The 12235-nt window shown below is 38.4% G+C and overlaps 1 protein-coding gene across 3 annotated transcripts in view; it reads right to left on the minus strand.

The window, feature by feature from the left end:
* Positions 1-3428: 3428 nt before the first annotated feature.
* Positions 3429-12235, minus strand: part of LOC143860399 (Tetratricopeptide repeat (TPR)-like superfamily protein) — a 32251-nt gene continuing 23444 nt past the window's right edge. For 2 of the 3 annotated variants that reach the window (XM_077371003.1, XM_077371004.1), the window contains exons 24-26: positions 7364-9968; positions 5955-6033; positions 3429-3691 (exon numbers count right to left, since the gene is read on the minus strand). In XM_077371003.1, the coding sequence (XP_077227118.1) occupies positions 7494-9968 (2475 nt within the window). In that variant the 3' untranslated portion in view covers positions 3429-3691; positions 5955-6033; positions 7364-7493. Of the gene's footprint in view, positions 3703-5954; positions 6034-7363; positions 9969-12235 lie in introns of all 3 variants that reach the window. The other variant, XM_077371005.1, reaches the window with a different exon arrangement.

Raw genomic sequence — 12235 nt, forward strand, 5'->3', positions numbered from 1 at the left:
TTTGATTTTGATGGATGGTCTATTCATAGAAAGGTTTAACAAATTATTGGTTTAGAACCATGATTTTAAATTTCGACCGAAATCCGAAATTTCGGTGGAGACCGACACCGAAACCACCCAAAACCGAAATGGTCATTTATTTCGGCCGAAATTTCGGTTTTTCCGAAATGGGTTTTTCCGAAATTTAACACAAAAAATCTGTTTTTTTAATATTAATTTAATATTTCACCGAAATTTTAGTAATTTTTGCAGAAATTTAATAATGAATAAAATATTGTTTTCGGCTTTTGTACCTGATTTCGACTCGTGACTTTTTAAACATTAGGGGTTAAGTTGAATGTGTCAGAAACCACAGGGCCACAGGGGGTCTAAGTGTATTTTTCCCTAAAGCTCTCACAAAATTACTACTATATTTTGATAATTGCACCAACTCGTCTTGTCTTTTACTATATAAACAGCTGCCAAAGCTTGTTACAGTTACAAAAAAGCACTCACAAGCCAATTAAATAAATGAAAAGCAAGCTGAGTTTGCTAAGTGTAAGTCACAATCCGAAAAAACAATTTTGAACCGTAGGATATAGATCCAATGGACACGATTTGGATCCATCTATGATATCCAAATCCTGTCCATTAACATTGGGATCCTTAGAATCGATCGGTCCATCTGGGTCCATTCCCCACCGTTTATGGGCGCGAGGATGTTCAAAGTCAAAGAAATCGCAGTAAATTCAAAGTAGATTCGTAATTCCAGTTAGGCCGGAAATATCGGCGGTTCGGTCATATCGGTTCCCATTTTTCCGGTACAGCTGTCCTCTCAATCCTTTTCTTCCGTTCCCATCGTAAATCGTTTGTAACTGTTTGATAAAAATAAATGAATCCAACTCAAAAGGACAAAAATCACAAAACCTTTCAACCCTACCCGCTCTCCATTCTTTCCATTATTCAAGGTTTTAGAAGAACCCTCGTAGAGAAAGAAAATTAAATTAATAAATAAATAGAGGGTTTTTTTTTTTTCTTTTTCTTTTTGAAATCTTCTTATTGAAAATTCTGAGATGGGGTGGTCACCAACATCAGCTACAAATGCCTATCTAGACACGCTCAAACTGGTACGATTCTCCTTCTTTCTTTCTTTTTTCTTTTATAGAAATTATTTAGGAGTTTCGAAGTTAAAATTGTGGCACAGAAAGTTGTGAAAATTTCAAAAATTCGGAGATTTTTGTAACTTTCCTTAGAGTAAACAGTAATGAGAACTATGTTTGTTTTGTACCCATCCAGTGTAAATTCGACCATGAAAGACGACACGAATCTTGCACGTCAATTGAGCCAGAGAGCAATGAGTTCATATCGGCATTGGCGGCCGGAATGAACGCCAAACTCATCGTGGAGGTCTCATCAGGCCTGTCCCCTTCAACTATAGCCTTGGCGGCTGCAGCCCGACAGACCGGAGGGCGGCTTGTGTGTATCCTCCCTGAGCCCAAGACATTAGCTGATTCAAAACAAGCAATCAAGGACTCTGGACTAAAAGTCTGTGGTGGTGGCAAGTAATTTGGTGGAAGGGACAAAGGGGTTTGGGGGTCATTTGAGAGGGATTAAGGGTGTGGGGGGAGTAAGGTCAATGAATTATCCCATTGGGAAGGGGCTGGAGGTGACTATTATTGGGAAAAGTGATGAATTTGAGAAGAGAGATAGAGTAGTGTCTAGTTGGAGAGAGAGGAAGGGGGTGGGGAGAAGTGATGAATTTGAGAAGAGGGAGAGAGTGTCAAGTTGGAGAGAGAGGAAGGGGGTGAGGGGAGTGAGGAGGCTTGGTAAGAGTAAATGGGTTTTCAAGGTTGATGAGGAGAGTGGGGAGGAACACATCTTTAGGGTGCCTAGATCACTGTAGAGTGTGACATCTCTCTCTCTCTCTCTCTCTCTCTCTCTCTCTTTCTCTCTCTCTCTCTCTGTTGCATTGCTTGGACACATACACGTTAGCTACGGATATGGTTTGAAGTCAGTAACATAGGTGATGATAAGACACTTTTTGATGCGAATAGTATAGGTGCAATTTTTTTTTTCTTTTTGTATGTAATAAAGAGAATTGAATTTTGATTGTTTTGATCTCAAAACATGCGAATATTTATTCATTGCACCCCTCTTTTGGTATTTACTCCCCCTCTTTTATGTATCATACCATTCTTTGTTTATTTCAGAGTGCGTCTCATTTAAATTGTATCAGTCAACAGAAGAGAGATAAGAGTTTTAAATAAAGCGTAGATTTTTACCAAAACAAGGAGATGCCTTACCTCGGTCCTACATTCATGTATTTGAAAGACATATTCATGTAAATTTATGTATAAAAACTTTTATATAGCTGTAGAAAGGAGAATATACAGAGGGCTCTAATAATTCACCCATCTCTCTATCCTTCACTTGTATCTACTACCTACATAAGTATGCACTTGTACAGTGTGTACTTTGAAGTTTGAACAATAGTTATGTTCACCATTATGTAAGTTGAAGAACATTTCCTATTGATGCACTTTCTTATATGTTATATGTGAGATTTTTTTTTTTTTTTGGGGGGGGGTAAGGGAATTTGGGTCAAGCTTTTACCTTAAGATGGGGTCAGGTTCGGGTTGATTCCTATTCATTTTTAGCAGAAGCTCAACCCTACCTGCCCCAAGTTGCACCTAATTTTTTTGACATTAGGGATTATAAATTTACAGAGCATTAATTATCAGAGCCCAACTGTGTGTAGGTGTAGCTTGTTTTCCTTCGAGTCTTTTAGCAGACAATAACCATCGACGGTCAATTGGTGGGTCCCAGACTCGGACAAGCACGTGTAATCGTGGCTGTTGAACATATGGACCCTCCACATGGTCCTACACTGAACGGAAGTGTGATCCATAAGTTAAAGAAATATCAACGGTTTAGCTTTTCTCGGTGGAACTATATAGTAGGCTTGATGAATCAAGGGGCTATGATCATCCGATCAATGTGGGTTCAATGGCTACAGGCAGAACTTTTGGTGCCATTATCAAAGCTAGAGTCAGAGATCATTTCCCTTTTCTCACAAACATTCACAGGGATCTCTGGAAAAGTTAAAACCCCAGTTTAAGTTGTATTGGAAACTTCTGAAAAATGGGAAGAAACACCTTTACCAACCGAATCAAAAGAAAGAGATGTCAATCTCATAGCTTTCTTACTTTCGTTACTCTATCAAAAAATTTGTATTACCCTTTCTTAGAAATCTAAGAGGCATTGAAGGAATGTTATCAATCTCATTTGGGTTTTTTGAAATAGCATTTAGGAACCAAAAGATAAAAATAAAAAGATTTAACTAAATGACCTAAAGAATACAAGAACATGTAAAACCCTCATGAGTCATGCCCCCCCCCCATAAAATCCCCAAAAGTAAATTGTATTTAATAAAACTGAAGAGAGCATGATAACTGTAACACCAAAATGAGCACGTAAATGAAAATTTCAAAATTTTTGACATAATTTGTTTTGGCAAAAGACAGGGTTGCAGTAAATAAAACCATAACATGTCATAGTCTATTGGATGGCATGACAAAGGCCCATCTAACAAATCCAAATTAATTTTACATAAATTAAATCAAAATGATTATTCTAGAGTCCTATGGGAATCAAAAGACTTACCCTGTGATGCCTTCGCAAATTCCAAAAATGTAAATTCACCGGAGATTATCTGAGAAACAACTGAAATAGTAGTCAGCCCCTAATACCTTACCAGAAATTTCACATTTTTTTGGGAAATATATATAAATATATGTGCGCGCATTTGTGCATGTGGGATTTGCTAAGGATGGGATTTGCAAAGGACCATTGCAGAAGGCATTTCGCGGAGCGTCTGTTGCATGAGAACTGCCATATAGGCTCAGATTTTGTCTCAAGTATTTAAATCATCTGAGGTTATATGTATATATATATATATATATATATATATATATATATATATATATATAGAGAGAGAGAGAGAGAGAGAGAGAGAGAGAGAGAGAGTATGTGCAGCTGCACAGATAAGCTATTTGTGCATGGCTGCACAAACCATAGTGGGGGCCACATTTTTGGGGGGATCCAAAGCATTCATTTGGAAGGCCCTTCCATGGATAGGATGTGTAGCAAAAATCAACCCTTTAGGATCATCCTAACCCTGCCATTTGTGGAGGGAAAAAATGGGCAGAAACAGTGTCTGTCCATTTTCCCCCTCCAACTTTGATTGGGTTAGGATGATCCTATAGGGCTGATTTTTGGTACACACCGTATCCATGGAAGGGCCTTCCAAATGAATGCTTTGGATCCCCAAAAAATGTGGCCCCCACTATGGTTTGTGAGCCATGTACAGATAGCTTATCTGTGCAGCTGCACATCATTTCCTCATATATATATATATATATATATATATATATATATATAGGAAACTAAGCTCACCAAACTTATGGTGAGCTAGCTTGCCCAATCACATGGGGGCCCACTTTGTTAGGATGATCCAAACCATTCATTTGAAAGTCCCTTACATAGATGGGGGGTGTACCAAAAATCAGCTCCATAGGATCATCCTAACCCCTCCATTTGTGGAGGACAAAAATGGACAGACACAAATCTGCCCCATGAGCTGATTTTTGGTACACCCCCTATCTATGATAAGGCCTTGCAAATGAATGGTTTGGATCACTCCCCAAAATGTGGGACCCATGTGATTGGGCAAGCTAGCTCACCATAAGTTTGGTTAAGCTCACCAACAGTTTCCTCATATATATATATATATATATATATATATATATATATATATATATATGAGGAAAGTGAAGCTACACCGCCGGTGTAGCTAACTTAGCTACACCGCCGGTGTAGCTAACTTAGCTACACCGCCGGCTTAAAATACAATGGGCCCACATTGTTTTGGTGATCCAAACCATTCATTTGATTGGCCCTCACATAGATAGGGTGTCCACCAAAAATCAGCTCCATAGGATCATCCCAACCCTACGATTTGTGGAGGCAAAAATGAACGTTTAAAAACCTTCACAAATTTGTCCATTTTTGCCTTCACAGTTTGAAGGGTTGGGATGATCCTATGGAGCTGATTTTTGGTGGACACCCTATCTATGTGAGGGCCAATCAAATGAATGGTTTGGATCACCAAAACAATGTGAGCCCATTGTATTTTAAGCCGGCGGTGTAGCTTCACTTTCCTCTCTATATATATATATATATATATATATATATATATATATATATATATATATATATATATATATATGATGTGTAAGGAAAGTTCCAAGGTAGATATATCCATAGTCACAAATATTTGTCAATTTATCGAAGGCTGTCTCTCGGGATATTTTATTTTTTTTGTTAAGTTCTGGAATATTTAAATTATATAAAAATATAAATTTAAGAACCAAATTATGACAACAAATAATATCATGAATTTATAGTAATGTTTTCATGATATTTCTGCAATAAAAAATAAAATCTCGAGAAAATTTCAGGATGATGCGTTTTATCAAAAAATGGCAAAAAAACCACAATATTTTTTAAACTGTAGGACATAGTTGTGATTGGATATATCAAGGGCCTCAGATAACTTAGACTCCTTTAACATCCTATAATTTGCACAGTAATCATAAGATACAAAGTGGATATTAATCCCATTACAGATTTAGAGTACAAGGTTTGTGGTTGGTTGGGGGCCACCCAACTCCTAGGAAGATTGTAATTACTTATAAGCATGTTTAACCTCAAAAGAAAATTATGGATGAAAATCACGAGTCAACACTCTACTTTTGATTGCAAAGATTTCCTCTAATCTTTATTTTATGATTTTGATAAGGGCCATTTCTGCCTCTTATCGAAATTTCATGGCTCTTGGTAAGTTGTTTCTGATAGGGTGAATTAGTATTAGTACATAAATTCAGTGAGAACCCTAAGGTGGAAATGTAACATACCTTGTTTAAAGGGGAAAGCCTCCATGCTTCATCCAAAGTGCCGGCTTTGAAGTAGAGACCAGAGCTTAGCAATGAAAACCTGCATCATTATTGACTTTTAAGCTTCAGTAATGGGGAATTTTAAGTTGTTCTTCCAAAGCTAAATACTCATGCCGAAGAACTTGGGGCCATGATCAGAACCTTGGGAGTTGCCAGTCAAAGGCAAGTCAACTCAAGCTGCCTTTCATTGACTCAGCCAACCCAAGAAAGAATCTCAAAAAAATGTTGAAAAAGGTTAAATGATGTTTTTTTGGGAGTGGGTGGGTGGGGGGGAAGACATGGGAAAAAGCGAAGAAAAACAAACCAGCTAAAGAATAACTATATTAAATTAAGGGGGACAGATTATGGTCAACAATATTACATGACTTTTTAGGATTAGGCTTTAAAGAAAAATGTGAGGATGATGGTAAAAAGATGTTTGAACAAGTGAAGACCTGGTGAACTAGTAACAAAGAAAGGAGGAAGAAGAGGAGGGAAAAATGTAAAAAATAATTAAAGAAAGTCTCTGCAAATGAAACTTGACAAGGAAATAAAAATGTGGAACCTTTAGGTTTCCACCATTTTCAATGATACACCACGTAACATTTTAAAACTTGCAACTATGTCAACTTGGTGCTTCACTGACCCAAATTGACTAGACGGTTTTTAAACATAAGTTAGGACAAAAGGCTCTCAACATTGAGATCATGGTTCAATCCCAGATTAACAGTAAATAAAAAGGCCAACATGGATTTACATTACATAAAAGTGACGTAGGACTGAGCAGTGAGCATGAGGTCTCCAACATGCCCATTCCTTGATGTTATGGGCATCGGGTCCAAAAAGCACCATAACCACACACACACACACCAAAAAAAGAAAAATCATTCTTTTCAAGACAGTCTACAGCTTGCAAGTTTACTAGTTGGTGCAATATGAACCTCTATTGTAGTTAGTTAAGCAATGAAATTCACGTCAAAAAAGATAAAAATATGTATAAACCCTCCATCCACAAGTACAGCAAGTGTTTTTGCCTGACACTATCAGTAATTAAATGGCAGGGCAAATCCCACTCAGTATGTGCAGTAGTAAGACTCATGCAAATCCCCGGAATTTCGGAAAATTAATATATTTTTGGAAAACAAATTCAATTTGTGGAAATCCGAAATTTCGGTTTTGGTCCCAACCGAAATCCAAAATTTTGGATTTTGGCCGAAATTTAAAACCATGGGTGTGACCACACAAGCATGTGGACTAGATGTGATTACTATGAAAAAGAAGCAGAATTGACTGGCCTTAGAAAATGTGGGGGACTGACCTGCATTTATTCCGCACGGTTGGCCAAACCAATAAATAATTATGTAACAAGTGAAAGTTCCGTTGCCAAATACCTGAAGTATGCGAGCAGACCATAAAAGCCGGAACTAGGCCCCAGTCTCTCTTGTAGTGAAAATAAGACATATGAACTTCATTTTCTATTCTTTTTGTGCCTTCTCTGCTAAAAATATCGGTAAAATCTGCCTATGGGATGTTGGCCTTGCTATCTTCACTTGGAGAAATATCAGCCGATTTGGGAACTTCGCTTCCTCTAACTACTCTGTTATAGATAACCTTGAAGGACTGTGATCCATATGGCCTATTAAGCAAACCTATCGGCATTCTGAGTGTCTGTTTCCGATTTCTTCTCCCCTTTACCAACATATTGAAGCTTTCCTGTCCTCCAATCTTCTTACGGGTTTTCATGTGCTTCTCACCTCTGTTCTCAGAGTTTTCTTTTGGTCCAATTTCAGAACTTGGTTGGTTTTCCACTGTTTCGCTTGTATGGGATATAGAGTCACTATTTTCTTGCTTATTTTGCAACAAATTTTCGTTTACTACACTCTCACCACTTACGGCTTCTGACAGTGCATTACCATCTTCTTTCTTGGCTTCTTCCTCAGCCTTGGACTCCACTAGGGGTGTTGAAGAACTCATACCGTCGAAATTATCAGATTGCATTTTTGTCTCCAATATGGGTTCAGCCATTGGATCAATGGGAGCTGGCATGATGTGGAAATCCATAGGATGACAACCTGGCCACACGGTCCCAGCTACAAAGTCTGATGCATTTGCATTCACATTGCACTGCCATGTAATATGATTAGGGTGAAACATGCTGCTATTTACGGCATATGCATTATTTGGTACAGCTTGAGGTTGTGCGTAAGGAGGGTACATATATGGCAATGGATGTATGATGTTAGTAGTTCTGGGAGATGACACATATGGATGATGAGGAGAGGTACACATGGGAGTTACTGTTTGTACTACAGATGTGGGTCCCAGGTGACGACCCACGTTCATCGGCCAAGGGGCAACAGCCGGAACGGCACTGGCACCAGGGGGAATAGTAATATTCATGGCGACTGGGCTACGGACTATGGTTGCTGATGGGTTGAAGGGAACAGCTAATGCAGACAATTTCTTGTTGGGAATGTCCCGCACATCACTTGAATTTGGTGGTGTTAATTTTTCCTTCGGATCATAATCTAGAGCTCCAGTGGTGCCAAACTTGTCATGATTTTCTCCCCCAGGTGCACTAGAGCTTGAACTAGTGTCATCAGACTCGGCGCTGCTAGAAGCACCCTTCTCAGAACAATGTACCTTGGCTTTATCAGAGTTTGAGCTGTTTTCAATCTGAATGGTGCTGGACAAAATGTCATCACGATCCTCTCCGCCATTGGGAATTTCTACATTATTATCAGTCTGCAAGCTGCTATGTAAACTCTCACGATCCTCATTTCCATGATCATTAGAGCTCGGATTAGTTTCAAAACATACGTGCTTAGGTGATTTCACTTCCATATCTGTAGATGCCATCTGAGACGGTTCTTCTCCACCTCCACCATTGGGTATTTCATTACAGCTGGGATTAGTGTCAGAGCATACATTGTTAGGTACAGCCACTTCAATATCTCTAGTTGCCATCTCAGAGGGTTTTTCATCCTTTTCATCCTTTGATTGGCTTTCCACCTCAACACCTTCAGTTTCCTCCTTCAGGCGCAATATGGATTCGGGATTGCAATTCTGGATCTTTTTCTCTTCTAAGTTCTCCACCTCTATCGTCCTGTCTACATTTTCCACACGACTCTCGGTGAGGGCAGATTCCTTCGCTTCTTTTCCACATTCCCCACTCGGCAATTCTCCACTAACTGAAATATGTTCTTCTGACTTTCTGATCTGTAAATTAGTGATCGTACCCGGTGGTGCCAATGCTACATCTTTGTAAGAAAGAGAGCTCCCAATACTAATTAGAGAACTGTTCTTTCTTGAAGCTGTAATTTCACTCCTATCATTGCCTTGATTAGTTGATATTTGGAGATCATTTGATACAGAAGTTACCTGAGGTTGAAGTGGACGATTGCAACTTTCACGTCCATTTCTAGAATTATCTGCCGACTCAGCATTGCTAGAGGAAGGAACTGACTTGACCCTGTACACCACAGCTTTGACTAGTTTCCGGCTAAATTTGGTACCTGGTGAGGGACTTTTTGCGGGTTGATAATCCGTGTAGCTTCCGGGAGTTATAGTTCGCTTTTTTACAAGATAGTAGCGAGTGTTCTGATGAGAATTCCTTGCTTTAGATGGGGCTGCTTCAGAAACAACATCCTTTTTCTGATCACTATACACCTTGCTAACATTTGTACGTCTCTGCCTCAGACGCTGTCTGGTGGGGCCCGCTGACCTTGGCCTTTGAACAGGTTGCCATCCGTCTTCTCCCTCAGCGTTTGTTTCTACAAACAACACTTCATTGGAAATTGCGGGCTGCTCCTCCTTAACTGCAATTTCTTCCACGGTTTGATTGGACTGAACAGGTGGAATGCGTATTTCATTATCCTCTTGTGTACTAATAGGTTCACTTAGTTGTTTCTCTTCATCTGAAGCGGTCAGGAGTGACTCTTTCTGAGAACCATTAGAACTTAGTAAGCTGAATGTTTGGTTGGACCTTCCTTTACCCTGTAAGAGAAATTTTAGTCAAGGCTCAGATAAGGAAAGATCAAATGAAATTAGCTTCACTAGAAAAGAAAAAAGATAAAAGTGAATTTTGAGAAAAGGAAAATTTGATAATATAAACATGACTAAAAGCTTCCAAACATAGTAGTTTTTCCGTGGGGTAAAACAAACAAATTTGAACTTTGAAAGAGATGCTTTTTTTTTTGTTAGAAAAGGTAACAAAATATATTGTTAGATATATGTTTATATCACGTATATGTGTAACGACACGATTCCGTCAAGTCGCTACGAGCAAAAGAACAACGCAAAAATCATGGAAATTTTTATTTTTTTTTAAGATAATCAACAACCACAACAAAAATCTTATTCAAATTAAATAAGTCTACCATAACAAGAGGTCATTTCAATACTCATACTCCAAATGAAAAGTAAAGTTTTAATCACTAAAGTTCAAACTAAAGAAAGTCCCGACAAAATAAAAATAGAAAATGATGCAAGACGTCATAGCGCAATAATCCATGAAGCGAACTCTCCGATCACATGATCCCTTATCCCATGGTTTCTTCGTTTGCAAACGCTCCGCGATCTAACGCCTCAACTCCTGTGGTGGAGAAAACAACGTTAGAGCAGGGTTCTCCAGAGACCGAGTGGAGTAAAAGGAACAATATAAAAGGGCATGCAATAATAATTCATATCCTTAGCAATCATTTAGAAGCAATAATAAATAACTGGAGAATAAAACTACGCCTTCTATATCAGTATAAACAGGAATGAATGACAAGAATGAATGATATGTTATGTGTGCATCGAATATGTAAAATGAGACAGCACTTCCCCAGGTACATCCGGCTTTTCCCCAGTTTACTTTTCTGTAAGTTCTTTTCTGACTTTCTCCTTTTTGTCGGTGTCCTTGCCGCACGACTACCCACTACCCCTGTCCAAAGGTAGTGGCGTTATGGACTCAGATTTCAGTCTCGTATTTAATGTCGAGCCATTTCGGGGATACTATCCCTTTGGATGGTTTGCCAACGAAAGGCTATACACGCTTCTCGCGTTGGCCTTTGGACCTTAGGTCCCAGGATGATACCACCACACTCTTAATTTCCCCTTCACTCTCCCCCATGTAGGATATGAAATTAGGGATTTTACGGTACGTTACCTTTGCCTTCTTTTCCTCCATCCTTTCACATAAATGTTGGAAACAGTTTATCATTTATTTCATTTCAAGTAAACAAGTATAATGAGCTATACAGTTATCACAAAGAAAATAGTATACGTAAGATTACTTTGCATGAAACAAGTTATATTGAAACCATTACAACACAAGGTCTAGCTGTCACCTGCCTTTTCAAATTCTGAGTGAAGATAGAAACCGAAAAGTCCCAACAAGAATAGGGAATGATCAACCTGGAAGTAAGACCACACACATACCATTATTCTGAGTTCCTCATAAGCTTACCATTTTATCTTAAGATTGCTTTGTGAAGCCTTTCATTATTTTCCTTACTCCTATAAAATGGTCCTTTTAAGAGTGTTAAGTATACGAATAGTCCTTTTTGTGAAGAACATGCCTAAATACATTTATTTCTCAAGTGAAGGTCTGTTCGTGAAGTGAAATATGTCAAAACACAATTGTGATTACCTTGCTTGTGAAGGTTTTCGCATGAAAATAGGACAAGACAATCTTAATTTGTGCAGTTATCCAAATGCTATTGGGCTGAAAATCAGCAACTGTTCATCAATCAAGAAAGGCAAACTGAGTCTGTGTATTTTACAAGATTTTGGAGTATTAAAATCAGCCGTTTGCTACACTATCCTAAGAAAAGACAAGTTATTTTTGTGTGGTTATCAAAACATGTAGTATTTAAAATCAACCACCTGTTATACCAGGAAAAAAAACAAATTGTTGGTGTGTATTTATCAAAACATGGGTGTGTTCAAAACCGGCAGGTTTGAGCGATAGAATTAGGAAAAGACAGGTTGATGATGTGCGGTTATCAAAATATTGAGCGTTAAATCTGCTGCATCTAAAACTTACTTGCTGTAGAAGAAGGATGAAGGTTGAAGAAAAGAATGGTTGATGGTCTCTTTCCTCTAATCTTTACTCCCTCTTTTCTTTTTCTTTTTTTCAGCTACTGCTGCCGTGAGAATTTTTTTTTGGGGCGTGAAAGTCACACGGTTGGATTTTTATGCCCTAGATTATATGTATGTATATTTTTAGTTAGTTGCCTCCTAGTTAAATTCTAATAGATTGCAAGCTTCCAATTTAG

The sequence above is a fragment of the Tasmannia lanceolata genome, unplaced genomic scaffold, assembly GCF_043159265.1.
Source record: "Tasmannia lanceolata isolate RefF3 unplaced genomic scaffold, GAP_Taslan_0.1 ptg000037l, whole genome shotgun sequence".
Lineage (NCBI taxonomy): Eukaryota > Viridiplantae > Streptophyta > Magnoliopsida > Canellales > Winteraceae > Tasmannia > Tasmannia lanceolata.